General features: G+C 49.2%; 1 protein-coding gene across 8 annotated transcripts in view; it reads right to left on the reverse strand.

Moving 5' to 3' along the window:
- Positions 1-15,244, reverse strand: part of CDH3 (cadherin 3) — a 138,636-nt gene that overhangs the window by 15,076 nt on the left and 108,316 nt on the right. For 4 of the 8 annotated variants that reach the window (XM_027516166.1, XM_027516164.1, XM_027516163.1 and 1 more), the window contains 4 exons: positions 13,198-13,404; positions 10,238-10,368; positions 9,726-9,872; positions 6,254-7,101 (listed from right to left, as the gene is read on the reverse strand). In XM_027516166.1, the coding sequence (XP_027371967.1) occupies positions 6,892-7,101; positions 9,726-9,872; positions 10,238-10,368; positions 13,198-13,404 (695 nt within the window). In that variant the 3' untranslated portion in view covers positions 6,254-6,891. Of the gene's footprint in view, positions 1-6,253; positions 7,102-9,725; positions 9,873-10,237; positions 10,369-13,197; positions 13,405-15,244 lie in introns of those variants that run through there. The other 4 variants (XM_027516159.1, XM_027516158.1, XM_027516160.1 and 1 more) reach the window with 2 other exon arrangements.

The raw sequence follows: 15,244 nt of genomic DNA on the forward strand, positions 1-15,244 counted from the left end.
CTGTTGGCTGGCCCTGGTTTACTGGAAGGCAGTGGGACGGGAATGGATGGAAGTGAGCCCGGGCATTCCTGACCCACCCATCCCCTCTCAGATTCCTCTCCAGGCCCGTCACACCCCTGCCGCGTGCTGGGCAGTGGGCACAGGAATGCTGAGGCAGCTGAGGGCTGGACTCCACCCGGCCTTGCAGAAGGTCTAACAACAAGCAGCAACAACAGTGGTGGTGGCGGTTACCAGTTATTGAGCCCCAACTGCCTGTCTGGCAGAGCACTGAGTGCTTTTCACATATTGCCTCACACTGGCCTGCTGTTAGCCCTTGGAGAGAGGTGTGGTCTAGGGGGGAAAGGAGGCTGGTGAGCCACACCCTCGCCTCTGTGATCTCTAGGGGCTCTATTCTTCACTAGGGCTTTGTGCCCCCAGACCCGGGGCTTCTTTGTGACAGCTCCTTTCCCTCAGTTCAGGGGCCCCCGACAGAGAAGAATCTTGCTGCTCCAGCCTGCCAACTCTGCAGCTGCCCGCAGGCCTGGACAGGTCCAGGCCGCCTTCTTGGTGGCTGAGAATGGAGCAGAGGAGGAATCAGGTTTCGCCGACTCTGGGATGGAGGCGAGGCTGCTGAGTCGGCTTTTCCAGGGCTGCTGGGATCAGGCCTTGCCTTCATCTCAGCTTGCAGGCTGGGTGTGGAGGTGGCGGCTCAGGACTGGGCACTTGGGCCCCACTTCGTATCCTTCCAATCTCATCTCCCACTGCGTTCTGGCTCCTCCCTCTGCTCCAGCAGCCTCCCTGAGGGACTCAGCTGAAGTTCCCCTAGCACTCTGGCCTCAGGGCTTTAGCATTCTCAACTTTTCCTAGACATAGCTGCATACTTGTTCCCCAGTATTCTTCATTCTTTGCTCAGATGACCCCTTCTCAGCAAGGCCTTTTCTGACTACTAGAATCAAACACTAATTCCAGCCCCTTATTTCCTACACCCATCATAGGGAGTTGGTGATGGACAGGGAAGCCTGGCATGCTGCAATCCATGGGGTTGCAAAGAGTCGGACACGACTGAGCAACTGAACTGAACTGATCCTAGCTTTACTTTCCTCTATAGCCTCACCTTTCACTGTTCTATTTTACTGATTCATCTTGTTTACAGTCTGTCTCCCACTGAATGTCAGCAGGATGGCCCTTGGGCTGGGCAGGAAGGCCCTGCTCTGGGCCTCCCTGCCCTTCCTAAGGAGCTATGGAGCTGTGACTCCTAGAACCTGTCTCCCACTCTGCCCAGCACAAATGGTCCCAGGCCCTCCCCACACCTGTCCTGAGGGAAGCCAGCACAGCCCGGGTGTACTCCCAGGCCCAAGGTCAGTGGAAGGCTACTCTAGATCAGTAGACTGAGCTTGGACAGGTGGGCTGGGGAATACACACACACACACACACACACGTGTGCACAAGGACCCTCATGGTATAGGATGGAGCCTGGGGTGAGGAGAGTGGCAAGCTGACTGCCACTCCTGGGCTGGGGGCTAACTCTGCCCACCTAGTACCCTACGTGTCTGGGAACCCAGATTAAAACCTGGTCTTCCAGATAGCTATGAAGACATGCTTGTCCATGTAGGAAGAGAGGATCTTTTATTTAACAGTTTATGACCTCAACTTATATGGTATGTGGATCCTCAGTTCAGTTCAGTTCAATTGTTCAGTCGTATCCAACTCTTTGTGACCCCATGGACTGCAGCATGCCAGGCCTCACTGTCCATCACCAACTCCTGGTGTTTACTCAAACTCATGTCCATTGAGTTGGTGATGCTATCCAACTATCTTATCCTCTGTCATCCCCTTCTCCTCCCACCTTCAATCTTTCCCAGCCTCAGGGTCTTTTCAAATGTGGACCCTACACACATTTTTTTCCCCAGTGCCACTCCCTGCCCCATATATTAGGACTGGACTCTTTCATTTTCTGCATTTCTGTATTCCCTGCAACCTAGAACAGGTTGCACAGCCTGGCACAGTACACACATTCAATAAATAGTTGTTAAATTAATGAATAAAAAAGCTCTGGGGTGATGTCCCACATGCCCCAGAAGCAGTTGGAAATTTCTGTGTCAGGACTTTAGAGTCTCAGGATCAGGTATGGCCAGCTGTGTCATGGCGGGAGCAGGAGGGGAGGCTATTCCATATCTGAAGGGTCTCCTCCACTGCCTGCCTGTGCTCATACTCCCAACGAAGCTGAAAATTTTTTTCTTATTAGTTAAAAAAAGCGCCTGTAATACTAGGGAATCAAGAAGACCACTTCCTGGCTCTGTATATTTGTTAATCTCTCTGATGCTCAATTTTTCAAAAAAGAAAACCCCACACATGGTTGCTGGTGTCAGAATGTACATAACTGACTACACGCATGTGAAGGGCCTGGCCAGTCATCGCCCGATAAACATGACTGCCACCACCACTCTCATCATCACTATCACCATCACAGTGTCCAAGGCAGTTCCTGCCACATGGCAGCCAGTGTGACTGTTCCACCCCCAGTTCCCTCTCAGTGACCAGGTTGAGTGGCGCTGGCCATGCTGTGGTTTGAGTGAATGGTGCCCTCTGCTGGCTTCATAGAGGAAGTGCCTCCAGGGAAGTAACAGCTATGGAAGGGCGGTCTCCATCCAAGGTTTGAGTGTGGAGGTAACTGGCCCTGCCAGTAACTCAACTACCACCACTGTAGTGATGAGAACAACACCTACTCCAGTGCCAGAAACCCTTCTAAGCACTTTCCAGATATTAACTCACTCCTACATCTTCCAGTCGATAAAAAGTGAGGCACAGAAAGGTTAAGTGATTAACCTAAGGGGTCACTCCTAGAGGTGCTGGGATTTGAACCTGTGCCTTGAATCATGCCTCCCTGATGGGAGTACTTTAGTGGAAGGTGAGAGGTAGGCTCTGCCTTTAGCTACAAGGCATGGGGTGAATCTGGAACTGAACACGCAGGGTGTGGGCTGCCCGAGAAGCTTCCCAGGGTGACCGCCCCACCCTTTCAATGACAGGACTGTTGCCTGGCTGACCTCAGGGCCCCTTCCTTACTGGCCAGCCCTCAGCATTTCCCTACCTGGGTCTTCTTGCTGCATCCCTGTGTGGGCTTGTGGTTAGGAAGGTCCATGTCTAGGACCATAGGAAGCCAGGAATTCGAGGCCTCGGCTACTTGCCAACCTTCCAGGGATGACAGCCATCCCTTTGGGCCCCTCCAGGCCTGGGGCAAAGCCTGCCTGGTGATACAGGTCCTATCAGCAGCCTTTCTGGGAGGGAAAAAAAAGATGGTCAGGTGCCAGGGAAAAGGCACGGTGAGAAGTGAGTCTTGGGCTCTGTCCGTCTGAGCTCCACTGGAGGGATCTTGGGGAGTGCCTGGTTTTGGAACCTCTATCTTTTCCCATCTGAAAAATGACGGGCAGATTTTAAAAATGCTCTGCATTTGGGTTCTTAAGGAGAAGCATTGGGAGGACAAGGCCAAAGGCCAGTCTCCAAGCAAACTGATCCCTTCTTCCCATGGTTTTATCTTTTTTTTGGTTAGACTAGGGTTTTTCCAACTTTGGCTTTAAGTCTGGAGGGGAAATCATTTAACAGAATGAGCCTGAGGAGTCCTTTCAGCACCAACCCATCATCCTGGACCTTCACTCAGAATCAGGCAGCCTTGATCCCAACCAGGACCATGGGCCCCCCTCACTTCTCTGCAGGTGTTGGAGGACTGGTGTTGAGGCGTCTGCAGAGATGGATGTTCCAGGGAATTTATTTTAACACTGTTACGGGGAAAAAACTACAATCACTAGTGCCCATGGGTGGCAGTGAGACTCAGTCAGTTCAGTTCAGCTGCACAGTTGTGTCTGACTCTTGGCAACCCCATGGACTGCAGCACACCAGACCTCCCTGTCCATAAATCCATGCTAACATGAAACTTCCCTGGTGGTGTCCAGTGGTTAAGACTCTGTGCTTCCACTGCAGGGGGCCCAGGTTCAACTCCTGGCTGGGGAACTAAGATCTCACATGCTGCATGGCATGGCTAAACAAACAAACAAAAAAACACCATGCTAACTCATCCATGATGAGTTAGATGTGTTGGAGACAAGAAGGCAATGTCTCATTGCACATCCTGTTAGAAAAGATACAATGCAAAATGTGCATGTAGTGGATTGAATTGTGTAGTGGATTGGAGGGTGGGGAGAGTAAAGGATGGAAGGATGCATGCTCTACTGTTGCACATCAAAATGTGAAGGATTAACGTTCAGTGTGTGCAAAGGCCAACATTCAAGTAGTCCCCACTGGTTTGGCTGGCCACACTGGTTATCTACAGCTAGCATTCACTGAGTGGTTGGCCCTGGTGAGTCACTAGCTGCAAATATTCTGACTTATTACAGGTCCTAAAGACCAGAGTCCATTTTGCAGAAGAGACACAGGTCCCAAGTGAGAGGGTGACATAACATCCATCCCCATCACAGAGCCCAGGATCCTTCTTTCCAGATCACTCAGAGGCTGCAGGGCAGTTCCATTGTCAAGGGAATCCAGATCTACTGCAGAGAGCAGGCTTGGCTAGGAAAGGTTGATTTTGCTCCTTCACTCCCTCTCCAAAAAATCTCAGAGGAGGAAGGCCAGCCTGGACAGTGGCTGCTTGGTTTTATTATTAGACTCAGCAAAGATACAGGGTTTCAGGCTTTATTCAGGCTTCTCAGAGAGGAGTTTAAGATAATGGGCAGCAGGTGTTTGCTAGTTGAGACACTTAATTCTTCCCACACAACCTTATCAGCAAGAGCTGCAGGGCCCTGGTAGGGGGGACGCTGAGGTTGAGGGAGTCAGAGGCTGCAGCTCCAGGGAGAGACAGGAGGCAGCCAGGAGCGTGGGCTGAGGCACTGTGGACCTAGGGTGGGTGAGACACTTTCTTATCAGACTTTGTTCCCTTTAAACTTCCCCATCCAGAATCTGAGGCTTCAGGACACCCACAGCTTCACCCTTCAGAGTCAATTCAGTCACTCAGTCGTGTCTGACTCTGTGACCCCATGGACTGCAGCACGCCAGGCTCCCCTGCCTTCACCAACTCCCAGACCTTGCTCAAACTCATGTCCATCGAATCAGTGATGCCATCCAACCATCTCACCCTCTGTCATCCCCTTCTCCTCCTGCCTTCAATCTTTAGGACTCTTCAGAGTCTCAATCTTAAATTGCGTGGGCATCAGAATCACCTGGAAGGCTTGTCAGATCAGACTGCAGGGTCTCGCTTGCTTGCAGTTGCTGGTTCGGCAGTGGTGTTGAGGCTGCTGGTCCAGGGACGGCCCCCTGGAGTACCATTTCTTTACAGAATCAGTCATTCTCTCGCAGGAAGGAGACATCTATTTCCACTTCAGTGATTTTCGCGGCTGCACTTCAGATTCTTTTCTTCTAGTTCATTGTAAAGATAAATTTAAAACTTTGCTTTAACAAGGGCACACGTGGAATTCCTGCTGCCTCTTCATCCTGCCATCTGTGCCCTGTTGTTGCCCGGAATATTCTAATTTCATTGACATCCTGGGTGAGTTCTCTAATTTTCTGGCTTGATTCTGGTGACAAACAGGTGTCATTTAACAAAAAAATAAAATGAGGCCGTTCTTAAAATGAGGAAGATTCCCTCAGCGGGTGATTGTGAGGATTTGTTGAAAGGAAATAATTGGAAGTTAAGTGCTGTCTGGATCTAAAAAGTATTGACTAACGGTGGCTGTTATCAATGAACACGGATAGCACCTGCTATGTGCTGGATATGAACTCACTTCATCTCCATGGAAACTCCCAATTTTAAAAATGAAAAACCTGAGGCAGGTAGAGGTTAAGCAACTTGCTAGGAAGTAGCAGAGCTGGACCCCACCCTCCCCTACCCCCGCCACCCTGCAAACATCCTGCCTTTCAACATAGAGTCCACAGCACAAAGAGGAAATCTCCCCATACTGCTGGTCCAGAAAAGAGGAAATCTCCCAGTACTGCAGTTGTGGTGCGGCTCGGTCAGGAGTAAGGAAGTTAATGGTTCTCACACAGGGACAGCAGCTCTCATCTGTAGGTCGGCGAGCTGACGTCTGCCTCCTCCCAGGTCTGTAAACACATCCTGAGCTTCCACTACTATCAGGAGGAAGCTGGGGTGAAGCCCACAGGGATAAAAGCACAACTCCACACAACTGCAAGTTCTAGAAAACCACTGAATTGTACACTTTACATGAGTGAATATGATATGTGAATTATACGTCAACAAAACTATTAAAAAACCCCCAAAACTTCACTCCCCTGCCACCTCTGGGAAAAAGTTCCTTTAATAAAAAAGTTCTAGTACATTTACAGGATTGTCATCACTCTTCATCTACAGCACTCGATAGGGAAAATAAAAAATAAAGGACCACTTAGACGTGCTCAGTATAAAAATGCAGTTATCCAATCAAACAGGAGGTCTGGGGGCCAAGAGACCACAGAGAAATGCATGAGGGCACGCCTGGGCTTCTGGAGCGCTCCAGGGGGTGGTTGAGGACCTGCCTCTCACTTTTTGAAAACAGCATTAAAAAAAAAAACACGAAGATTGTGGTAAGAGGCCTGTTACTAAGGAGAAGGGTCCATTCCAGAGCAAAAGCCGTCATGGGAAAGTCAGAGTCAGTCAAAACCCAGGACACAGCGCTGAGCATTTTATGGTAGCGAGGAGACTCCCAGAAATTGAGCAGCCCTGGCTTAGGCTAAGAGGTGCTCACTGTTGAAATCAAACTGCCCACGTTCCTCCGTTCTGAAAGGCATAGAGACCTGCCCCTTTGAGGTCAGTTTCGAGGCCTCTTCCCTCCAAGTTGCTAAGGCCAATTCTCAACAAGCTGCAAAGTCCTTGGCCAACGTGGGGATAGTGACCCCTTGGAGACGCTGCTGCAGCCCGGCGTTTAGGGAGTCCTAGTCGTCCTGGCCCCCGCCGTACATGTCCGCCAGCTTCTTGAAGCGGCTGCCCCACTCATTCAGATAGTTGTAGTCTTGGTCCTGGTCAGAGGTTGAGGAGGTGAGCGAGCTCAGAGAGGCGGCATCGGAGCCACTGCCCTCATAGTCGAACACCAACAGGGAGTCGTAGGGCGGGGCCGTGGGGTCTGTGTTGGCTGCCTTCAGGTTCTGGGGGATGGAGAGCAGGGTGTTAGGCACTGTGGGACCAGACACTGGGCAGCTGCGAGAGCTCAGAAAAGTGAACTCATCTGGCTGAGCCTGTGTTTCCTCATCTGTGAAGCCCTGTCTCCCCTCCCTTAAGGTTTTGAAGGTTGAACACGAAATGCACGTAAATCCTTAGCTCAGGGCCCAGCTGAAAGCGAGTGCTCAGCGCCACAGGCCAGCGGATCAGGGTGGGGACTCTGAAGTCAGACTTCACACAGACTTCTGAGTGTGTAGACCTGGGCAAGCCTCTTAAAGTCTCCATGCCTTTGTTTCCCTCATCTCAAAAATGCATGCTAAGTTGCTTCAGTTGTGTCTGACTCTTTGCAACCCCATGGACTACAGGCTGCCAGGCTCCTCTGTCTATGGGATTCTCCAGGCAAGAATACTGGAGTGGAGTGCCATGCCCTCCTCCAGGGGATCTTCCCGACTCAGGGATCGAACTCACGTCTCTTTATGTCTCCTGCAGTGCCACCTTGGAAGCCCTCCATCTCAAAAATGGGGAGACTTCATATAGTTTCAGAGGAAGAAATGAATGTATATAAATATAAAAGTGCATATTAGAGTTACAGGGGACCATAACAGAATTCTTCCTTTGCAGAGCTGACACAGCGAGGCATTAAACCAGACAGTTATTTGCAAACTTATCCGACACAAATATTCTGAAAACTGTCAGAAGATCTCCTGGCCTTTGGCTCCAAGGCAAAGATGCCCTGAGCAACATTCCCCAGACGCCTTTGTTTCTGTACAGGATTCTCAAATGTGCTTAAGGCTAAAGAACGGAGTCTCGCTAGTTCGAGAAAGCAAGAAAGGTAAGCCGAGTTCAGGCCAAAGTAAGGTATCCTGACCACCCACTGAGCCCTGTGCCTACTGCTGCTTTCTCCAACCTCCCAAATCCATCCGTCCTTCCCTCCTTCCTCTTCTGTTCCCTCCTCCTTCCCTCCCTCTTATTAAAAACCTTTTACTGACTACTTTCATGGTACCAGCCTATGCTAGCCTCACATCATTATCTCCTATGTATATTTTATTTCATATATATATATATATATATATATATATCCTGTATCTTTTATTTCTTGGGGAACTAAAGAAACATCAGAGCTTATGAATTCCATGGTGATCCAGTGGCTAGGACTCTGCGATTCCACTTCAGGGTGCACAGGTTCCATCCCTGGTTGGGGAACTAAGATCCTGCATGCTGTGGAGCATGGCCAAAAAAAAAAAACCCCAAAAAATCAGAGCCTAAAAAAAAAAAAAAAAGAATATCTGGGTTCAAGTCACTAATACTTTAAAAAATTCCTTAGATAAATCAAGTATGTGCCCAGAATTGAGAATATGGGTGACACTTAGCAACAAGAGCTGTCATTACCTAATTAATACAGGATAGGTGCCAGGCCAGTGGTTCCCAAACTTAAATTACCTGGGAATCTTTTTTTTAATTAATTTACTTTTTAATTGAAGGATAATTGCTTTACAGAATTTTGTTGTTTTCTGTCAAAGCTCAACATGAATCAGCCATAGGTATACATATATCCCCTCCCTCCCATCTCCCTCCCCATCCCATCCCACCCCTCTAGGTTGATACAGAGCCCCGGTTTGAGTTTCCGGAGAGAGTAACATGGAAACTTACATTACCATATGTAAAATAGATAGCCAAGGGGAATTACCTGGGAATCTTTAAAAAAAATATTCTGAAGTCTAGCCCACATGCAGATCAATTAAATCACAGTCCAGGGGGTGGGGTGGGTGGGGTTGGGGGGTGTCAGAGGCTTCAGTGTTTGAAGTTCCCCAAGAGATTTCCTGAGCCAGCACTGCTCGGTCCTTACTCATCCAGTCCTTAAACCAACCTATCCCAGAGGCCCCCAACTTTGCTCCACGCTGGAATCACCTGAGATCTTTACAAATGCAAACCCAGGGAGTCCGGCTCCGAGTTTTCTCCTAACAACCACTATATGTGTTGAATAAAGAAATAATTCCTAATCAAAAATCCTGTCAAACCAGAGATCACCTGGAAAAGTCAAGAGCCTTGACTCTGAATTCATCTAGACTGCAACAGAGCCTGCTCTTCCTCATTGGTTTTTATTGATCAAATTGTTCATCTGTGCCAGACCCAGTCCTCTCTTACTTTTGTTCAATGATAAATGAAAGTGAAAGTGTTAGTCACTCAGTCATGTCTGACTCTTTGTGACTTCATGGACTGTAGCCCGCTAGGTTCCTCTGTTCATGGAATCCTCCAGGCAAGAATACTGGAGTGGGTTGATCTTCCCACTCCAGGAATCGAACTCAGGTCTCTAGCAATGCAGGCAGATTCTTTACCATGTGAGCCACCAGGGAAGATGATAAACATCAACAAATAAAAAGAAAAGAAAGAATTCCTGACCTATTCTTTAACCACTTCGAAACTTTGGGTTTAATGGAGGAGGAAACAGGAGGCCCAGAAGTTGCTATATATGCCAGAGGTCACACAGCTAGCTTGTTGGTGACAGACCCAGGATTTGAACCCACAGCCAAGACTCCAAGCCTGTGCTCTTTCTCTCAAGCTGCTGGTGCTTGAACGAAGGACTGCCCTAGGCTGGGCCCCCATGCCTCACCTCAATGATGAAGTTGCCGATTTCATCTGGGTTGGCTGGCCGAGGACGGTACATGGGTGTGGGGATGAAGGATGGTGCCACATCGTTGCGGAGAACCACCTCAGGCCGGGCCTCCAGACCCCGGTGGAGCTGGGTGATGTCATAGTCCTTCAGGAAAGTGAAGGAGAACATGGAATGGAGAAGAAGCCTCCCACTCCCCCCATTTACATCTCATCCCACTTCTGTGCCACTTGGATGTTTTGGTTCAAGAGTAGGTCTTAGAAGACAATGTCAGAGATCTCTGAAAGCCCTAGATTCCACACCCCCTCCTCTCAGATTAAGCACAGGCTCAAGGTTGGGGTGGCTGGGGCCAGAGACTGGAGCAGTGGACGAGGCACCCTCTCAGAAAACTGACACTTCAGACCAGGGTCTGGGCGACACAGCTAACATGGTCAGTTGGTTGACCCAACCATCCCTGCCAGGGGCCATGGGGGCACCGCCTCCCAACCCCAGGAGGGCCCCCCATGCCCTACCTGGTCCTCCTCGCCACCCCCCTCTTCGCCGTAGTAGAAGACGTTGTCACGGGTATCATCTTCTGGGAGGAGAAGGGGTTCCTTGATCTTCCGTTTCTTTCTCACCAAGAATAGGAGCACCAGCAGAAGGACTGCAAGAGTTGGGGAGTGTGAATATTCGCCCCCAAGCTCTTGAAGTCCCATGTAATTTTTGATCCCTCCACTCAGTAGCCGGAGCTTTACACACTTCAGTGGCCCCTGTGCACCTAGGAAAACCCTCACCTCCTCATCAAGGCTGCAGGACTGGCCCCGACCTGTCTCCAACCCTCCCTCTCTGGCCAGGTCTAGAAACAGTGGCCTCCTCAGGGCTCCTCGAATATACCCAGCAGTCTCCCACTTCAGAACCTTCATCCTGGCTCTTTTCTCACCTGGAACACTCTCCATGCATACACATGGCTCTCACCTTCCTGCTCTCAGCCTAAAACCACTTCCTCCTACTGGTATTCTGACTTCATTCCCCCACCTGTAATTCTCTATCATTTTACTGTTAGTCTTCCCATATTGATGTACTGGTCCTTATGGAAATCCTCCTTTGTGGGATGGGGATCTCCCAGTAGATGTTTGTTTGTTTGTTTGTTTGTTCTTGGCTGTACCATATGGCTTATGGCAGCAGTCCCCAACCTTTTTGGCACCAGTTTTACCGCTACTTTCTTCTCTGTGGAAGACAAATCTTCCACAGATGGAGGTGGGGGATGGTTTCAGGATGCTTCAAGTGCATTACATTTATTGTGCACTTTATTTCTATTATTATGATCAGCTGTACCTCATCAGATCATCAGGCATTTGATCCTGGAGTTTGGGGGCCCCTGGCTTCCTGGATCTTAGTTCCTTGACCAGGGATTGAACCTGGGCCCACGGCAGTAAATGCACCCAGTCCTGACCACTGGACTGCCAGAGAATTTCCAGATGTTACTTTTCAATATGACTTTTTCAGTCACGAGGTGTCCCATAATAGCCAGAGACTTTAAGTTCAAGACAAGACAATGCAACTTTGATGTGGTACAGTAATCTGAATTTAGGTGCAAACACTATTTTGGAATTTTAAGATAGAGACTGGGTTTCAGTGATATGATCTAAAAGGCTGGAGGTCTATTTGGACACAATGGGAACTGGCTTATTAGTGCCCAGCTGCTGCCCCTAACTGTTGTGACTACCCCCAGTTAATTCCACATGAGGAGTGCAGTTCTGGCCCTCCCTGTGGCTGTTTAATGGGGGAGGATACAGCCATTGCTCAGCTTTATCCCCCTTTTTCGCCTGCTGAGGGAACCATTGTCCTCTCTAGCCAGACAAAACTGATGGAGCCATCTTTGGGAGTCCCTGGGTTCTCAGGATGCACACCCTGTGTGAGTCAGACTATGGCCTTTCCCTCCCCTTTCCTCCCCATTGGCTTAGGGAAAGGCAGGAGGCAACCTGGACTGCCTACCTGCACCCAAAGCCTGTGTTCGGCTGCCTACTGTTACCTCCATTTGGACTTTTCCCATGGTCCTTCCCAAACTGGTTAATGGAAACTCCGTGTTTCTACTTGTTCAGGCCTTGAAGTCATAGATGGCTCTTTTTCTCATCTGAATCTTAATTGATTCTACCTTGAAATATGACCAGCTCTCACCACCTCTAATGCCACCCTGGATCTGAGCCACAACTCCCCCCTCACCCCCAAATTATGGTAGTAGCAGCCCTCTACAGTCTCTTCAGGAGGAATCCTACAAAATTCAAGTCAGATCACATTGCTCCTCTGCTCCAAACCTGATGACTTCCCATTTCACCCAGAGTCCTTACAATAACCCACAATGCCCAATGCAATGCTCCGCCACAGCCATCACCTCTCTTCTCCCTCTTGCTTTTTCCACAACAATCATTGCTGTTTCTACACAAAGCACAGAGCCACCTCAGGACCTTTGTACTGGCTGTTCCCTGGATATCTGCATGATCTGCTTCCTCAACTCATTCAGGTCTTTACTCAAATGCCCCCTTCTCAGTAAGCCTGTTCTTGCCGATCCTACATAAAATACCAGATCTCCTCCTCTCACTTTCTTTTTTAATCCATAGCAACACCCATTTCTCTGCTGGCTTATTTGCTATCTGCTCTCTGCATTGGAAAGTAAGTTCCATGAAGGCAGGGGCTGGTCTGTTTTTTTTTTTTTAATTAATTGGAGGCTAATTACTTTACAATACTGTGGTAGTTTCTGCCATACATTCATATGAATCAGCCATGGGTGTACATGTGTTCCCCATCCTGAACCCCTCTTCCACCTCCCTTCCCATCCCATCCCTCAGGGTCATCCCAGTACACCAGCCCTGAGCACCCTGTCTCATAAATGTTTCACTCTCAGCACCTAACACAGTGCTCAGTGCAAGTACGATGATTAAAGCTTGTGCTTATTGCATTCATGCGTGATTGAATGGGTGTTTTTTGTGTAAGGACAATTCAGAGAGTGAAAAAAGTAAATGTGATAGGTTCTACCATGACAGCAAAGAAATTAGTTTCTAACTAAACACTTCTGCTCACTAGACCAGTGTCTCTCAAGCTGAAACATGCATTAGAATCCACTGAAAGGCTTGTAAAAATACAGATTACTAGGTCTTACCCCTAAGCTTCTGACTTGGTAGGTCAGGTGTGGGCCAGGGAGTTGGCCTAACCAATTCCTGGTGATGCTGATGCTCTTGGTCTGGAGACTACACCTTCAGAACCACCACTGTAGCCACCAGATGATGTAATAGCAGGGCCAAGTCTGCTCCCCACTGTATCCCCAAAGCCTGGCACCTCCCAGAGGCCCCATAAACATCTATGGACTAAATGACACTTCCAGAATTAAGAGGACAAGGAACAGATGGGCAATGTCGGTGGCTCGAGTCTCTACGTTTGGGGTGGACTCAAGTTTCTAACTACCCCAACCTCAGAGGGAGAGGGTGCCAGCACTCACGCAGCAGAGCCAGGGCAGCACCCAGGATGGGGAGGAGGAAACCCCACGTCCAGGGGTCCCGGCAGGTCACCATGTTGCCGTGGCAGTCACACACGGTGGCTCTGATCACTGTCAGCTGTTCCTTGTTGCCGTGGTCGGACAGGGAAAGGTGCACATCGTATTCGCCTTGCTTTAGGAACTTCTTCAGGGACAAGGCTACTGCGTCTCCTGGAGCAGACAGATAATTATTCACCTCGGAAGGCCACGAATGGTGGGAGCCAAGCACACCATGATGGAGAGTTGAGGAGGCAGACTGCATCTGGGCCACAGGGAGCAATGTCATCAAAGCAAACTTACGCCAAGTGTTACAAACGGATACTTGGTCCAAGCCAAATCCTCCACTGAGGGAAGGATTATTTGGATAGAAGAATAAAGTCATCATTCTATTTAAGAAAATCAATAATCACAGTATTTCTAAATATGACATTTTAAAAAATTCATGGCATGCAGGGCCAATAATTTCTGAGCATTATTAGCTGCCAGATTGTTCTTTGCTTCAAAACAAACAAGCAAAGAAACAAAGTTCTTCCTAAGAGACAGCTAGCACAATCTTTTAATATTTATATTAACTGGCCACCTGTTTCTCTACCTGAAAGTTTACTACCACTTGTTATGGCAGCATTTTGCTCTTTCAATTGTATATATAATGTTTATACCTTAACTCTATGATAGAATTTCAATATATCTGAAACTTGGATATTTCTGAGTGAGCATCAGTTATTAAGAAATCCAAATGCATATTACCTGGTGATGTAACTGATGCCAGGAGCAGATCAGAGCATTAGTGACTGCACACAAGCTCAGAGGTGCCGGCAGTGAGGCTGTGCTGGGCACCGTGCTAACTGGCCTTTGAAGGCCTGGGGCAGGCAGCAGGCAGCCACAGAGCCGAAGCCAAGCTTTGGAGCAGCCTGCACGACGGGAGCCACTCTGGGGAGGCTGCTTGGCCATCATGGAGTGGGGATGGGGGCTATGTTTGTGGGTGAGAAATATAAGGTCAGAGGCCTCTCTGCAGAAAGGCCTTCGGTTTAGACCCAAGTTTCTCAAGGTGGGTGCTATTAGCTTGGGTGGAACTATTCTTCATCACGAGGAACTTTCCTGAGCACTCAAGTCCTCACCACTAAATGCTAACAGTGCCCCCCCAACCCCACGCATCATTGGGACATTCAAAAACAATCCCGCGTTTCCAGCCCACCTGCCCTCAGGCTTGCTGGCCTATTTCAGCACTGACCTCAAGCCACTTTCAGTTCACAGGCTCTGCACACTCCCTGGGCCCCTCTTAGCTGAAAGGCCAGAGGGAGAATTCACCCTGTTCCCACTCAGCAGTGGCAGACAGACAGAGTTCTGCATGCTGGATGTCTGGTCCACCGAGTGGAGAGGCCAACGTGGGGCATTTCACCAGAACATCCCTCCTGCCTTCCTGCTCCCAGGCTGGAGAGCTGACTTCTCAGCTGATGATGGTGCTGGTGGTGGCAGTGGGGACTCAACTGACACTTATTACATGCCAAGCCCGACTCTGATCTTCACCTCAACTTTAAGAGACAGGTTCTGTTACCCCTCATTTTACAAATACAGACACTGAAGCTTAGGGAGGTCAAGTAACGAGCCCAGTTCACATGGGTGTAGAGTTGGGATTAACTCCTCTCACAATAGAACACAGACAGATAAAACGACTAAGTCAAAACCAAGAACCAATGGTAGTGTCAGGCGTTGGTACCACTGGGCTTTGAGGTAACGCTCACTCTTGGCAGAGCCAGATTGTGCCTGTTGGTGAAGACGGCCACTGGCATCGACTGAGCACTGATGCACCAGAAGAGGTAGGTGCCTGTCGTGTACTCAGTCTTCACAGTGACTGTACAGAGGTACAATTACTGGCACCATCCTCCAGGTGGGGAAAACTGCTCAACAGTAAGGTTCAGTAACTTGCCCACAAGCTGGTGAATGGAGAGGCTGGATCTTGAACCAAGGTGTTCTGACTTCAGAGGCTATGCTCCGTAAACCAGTCAGGGAG

The sequence above is a fragment of the Bos indicus x Bos taurus genome, chromosome 18, assembly GCF_003369695.1.
Source record: "Bos indicus x Bos taurus breed Angus x Brahman F1 hybrid chromosome 18, Bos_hybrid_MaternalHap_v2.0, whole genome shotgun sequence".
Classification (NCBI taxonomy): domain Eukaryota; kingdom Metazoa; phylum Chordata; class Mammalia; order Artiodactyla; family Bovidae; genus Bos; species Bos indicus x Bos taurus.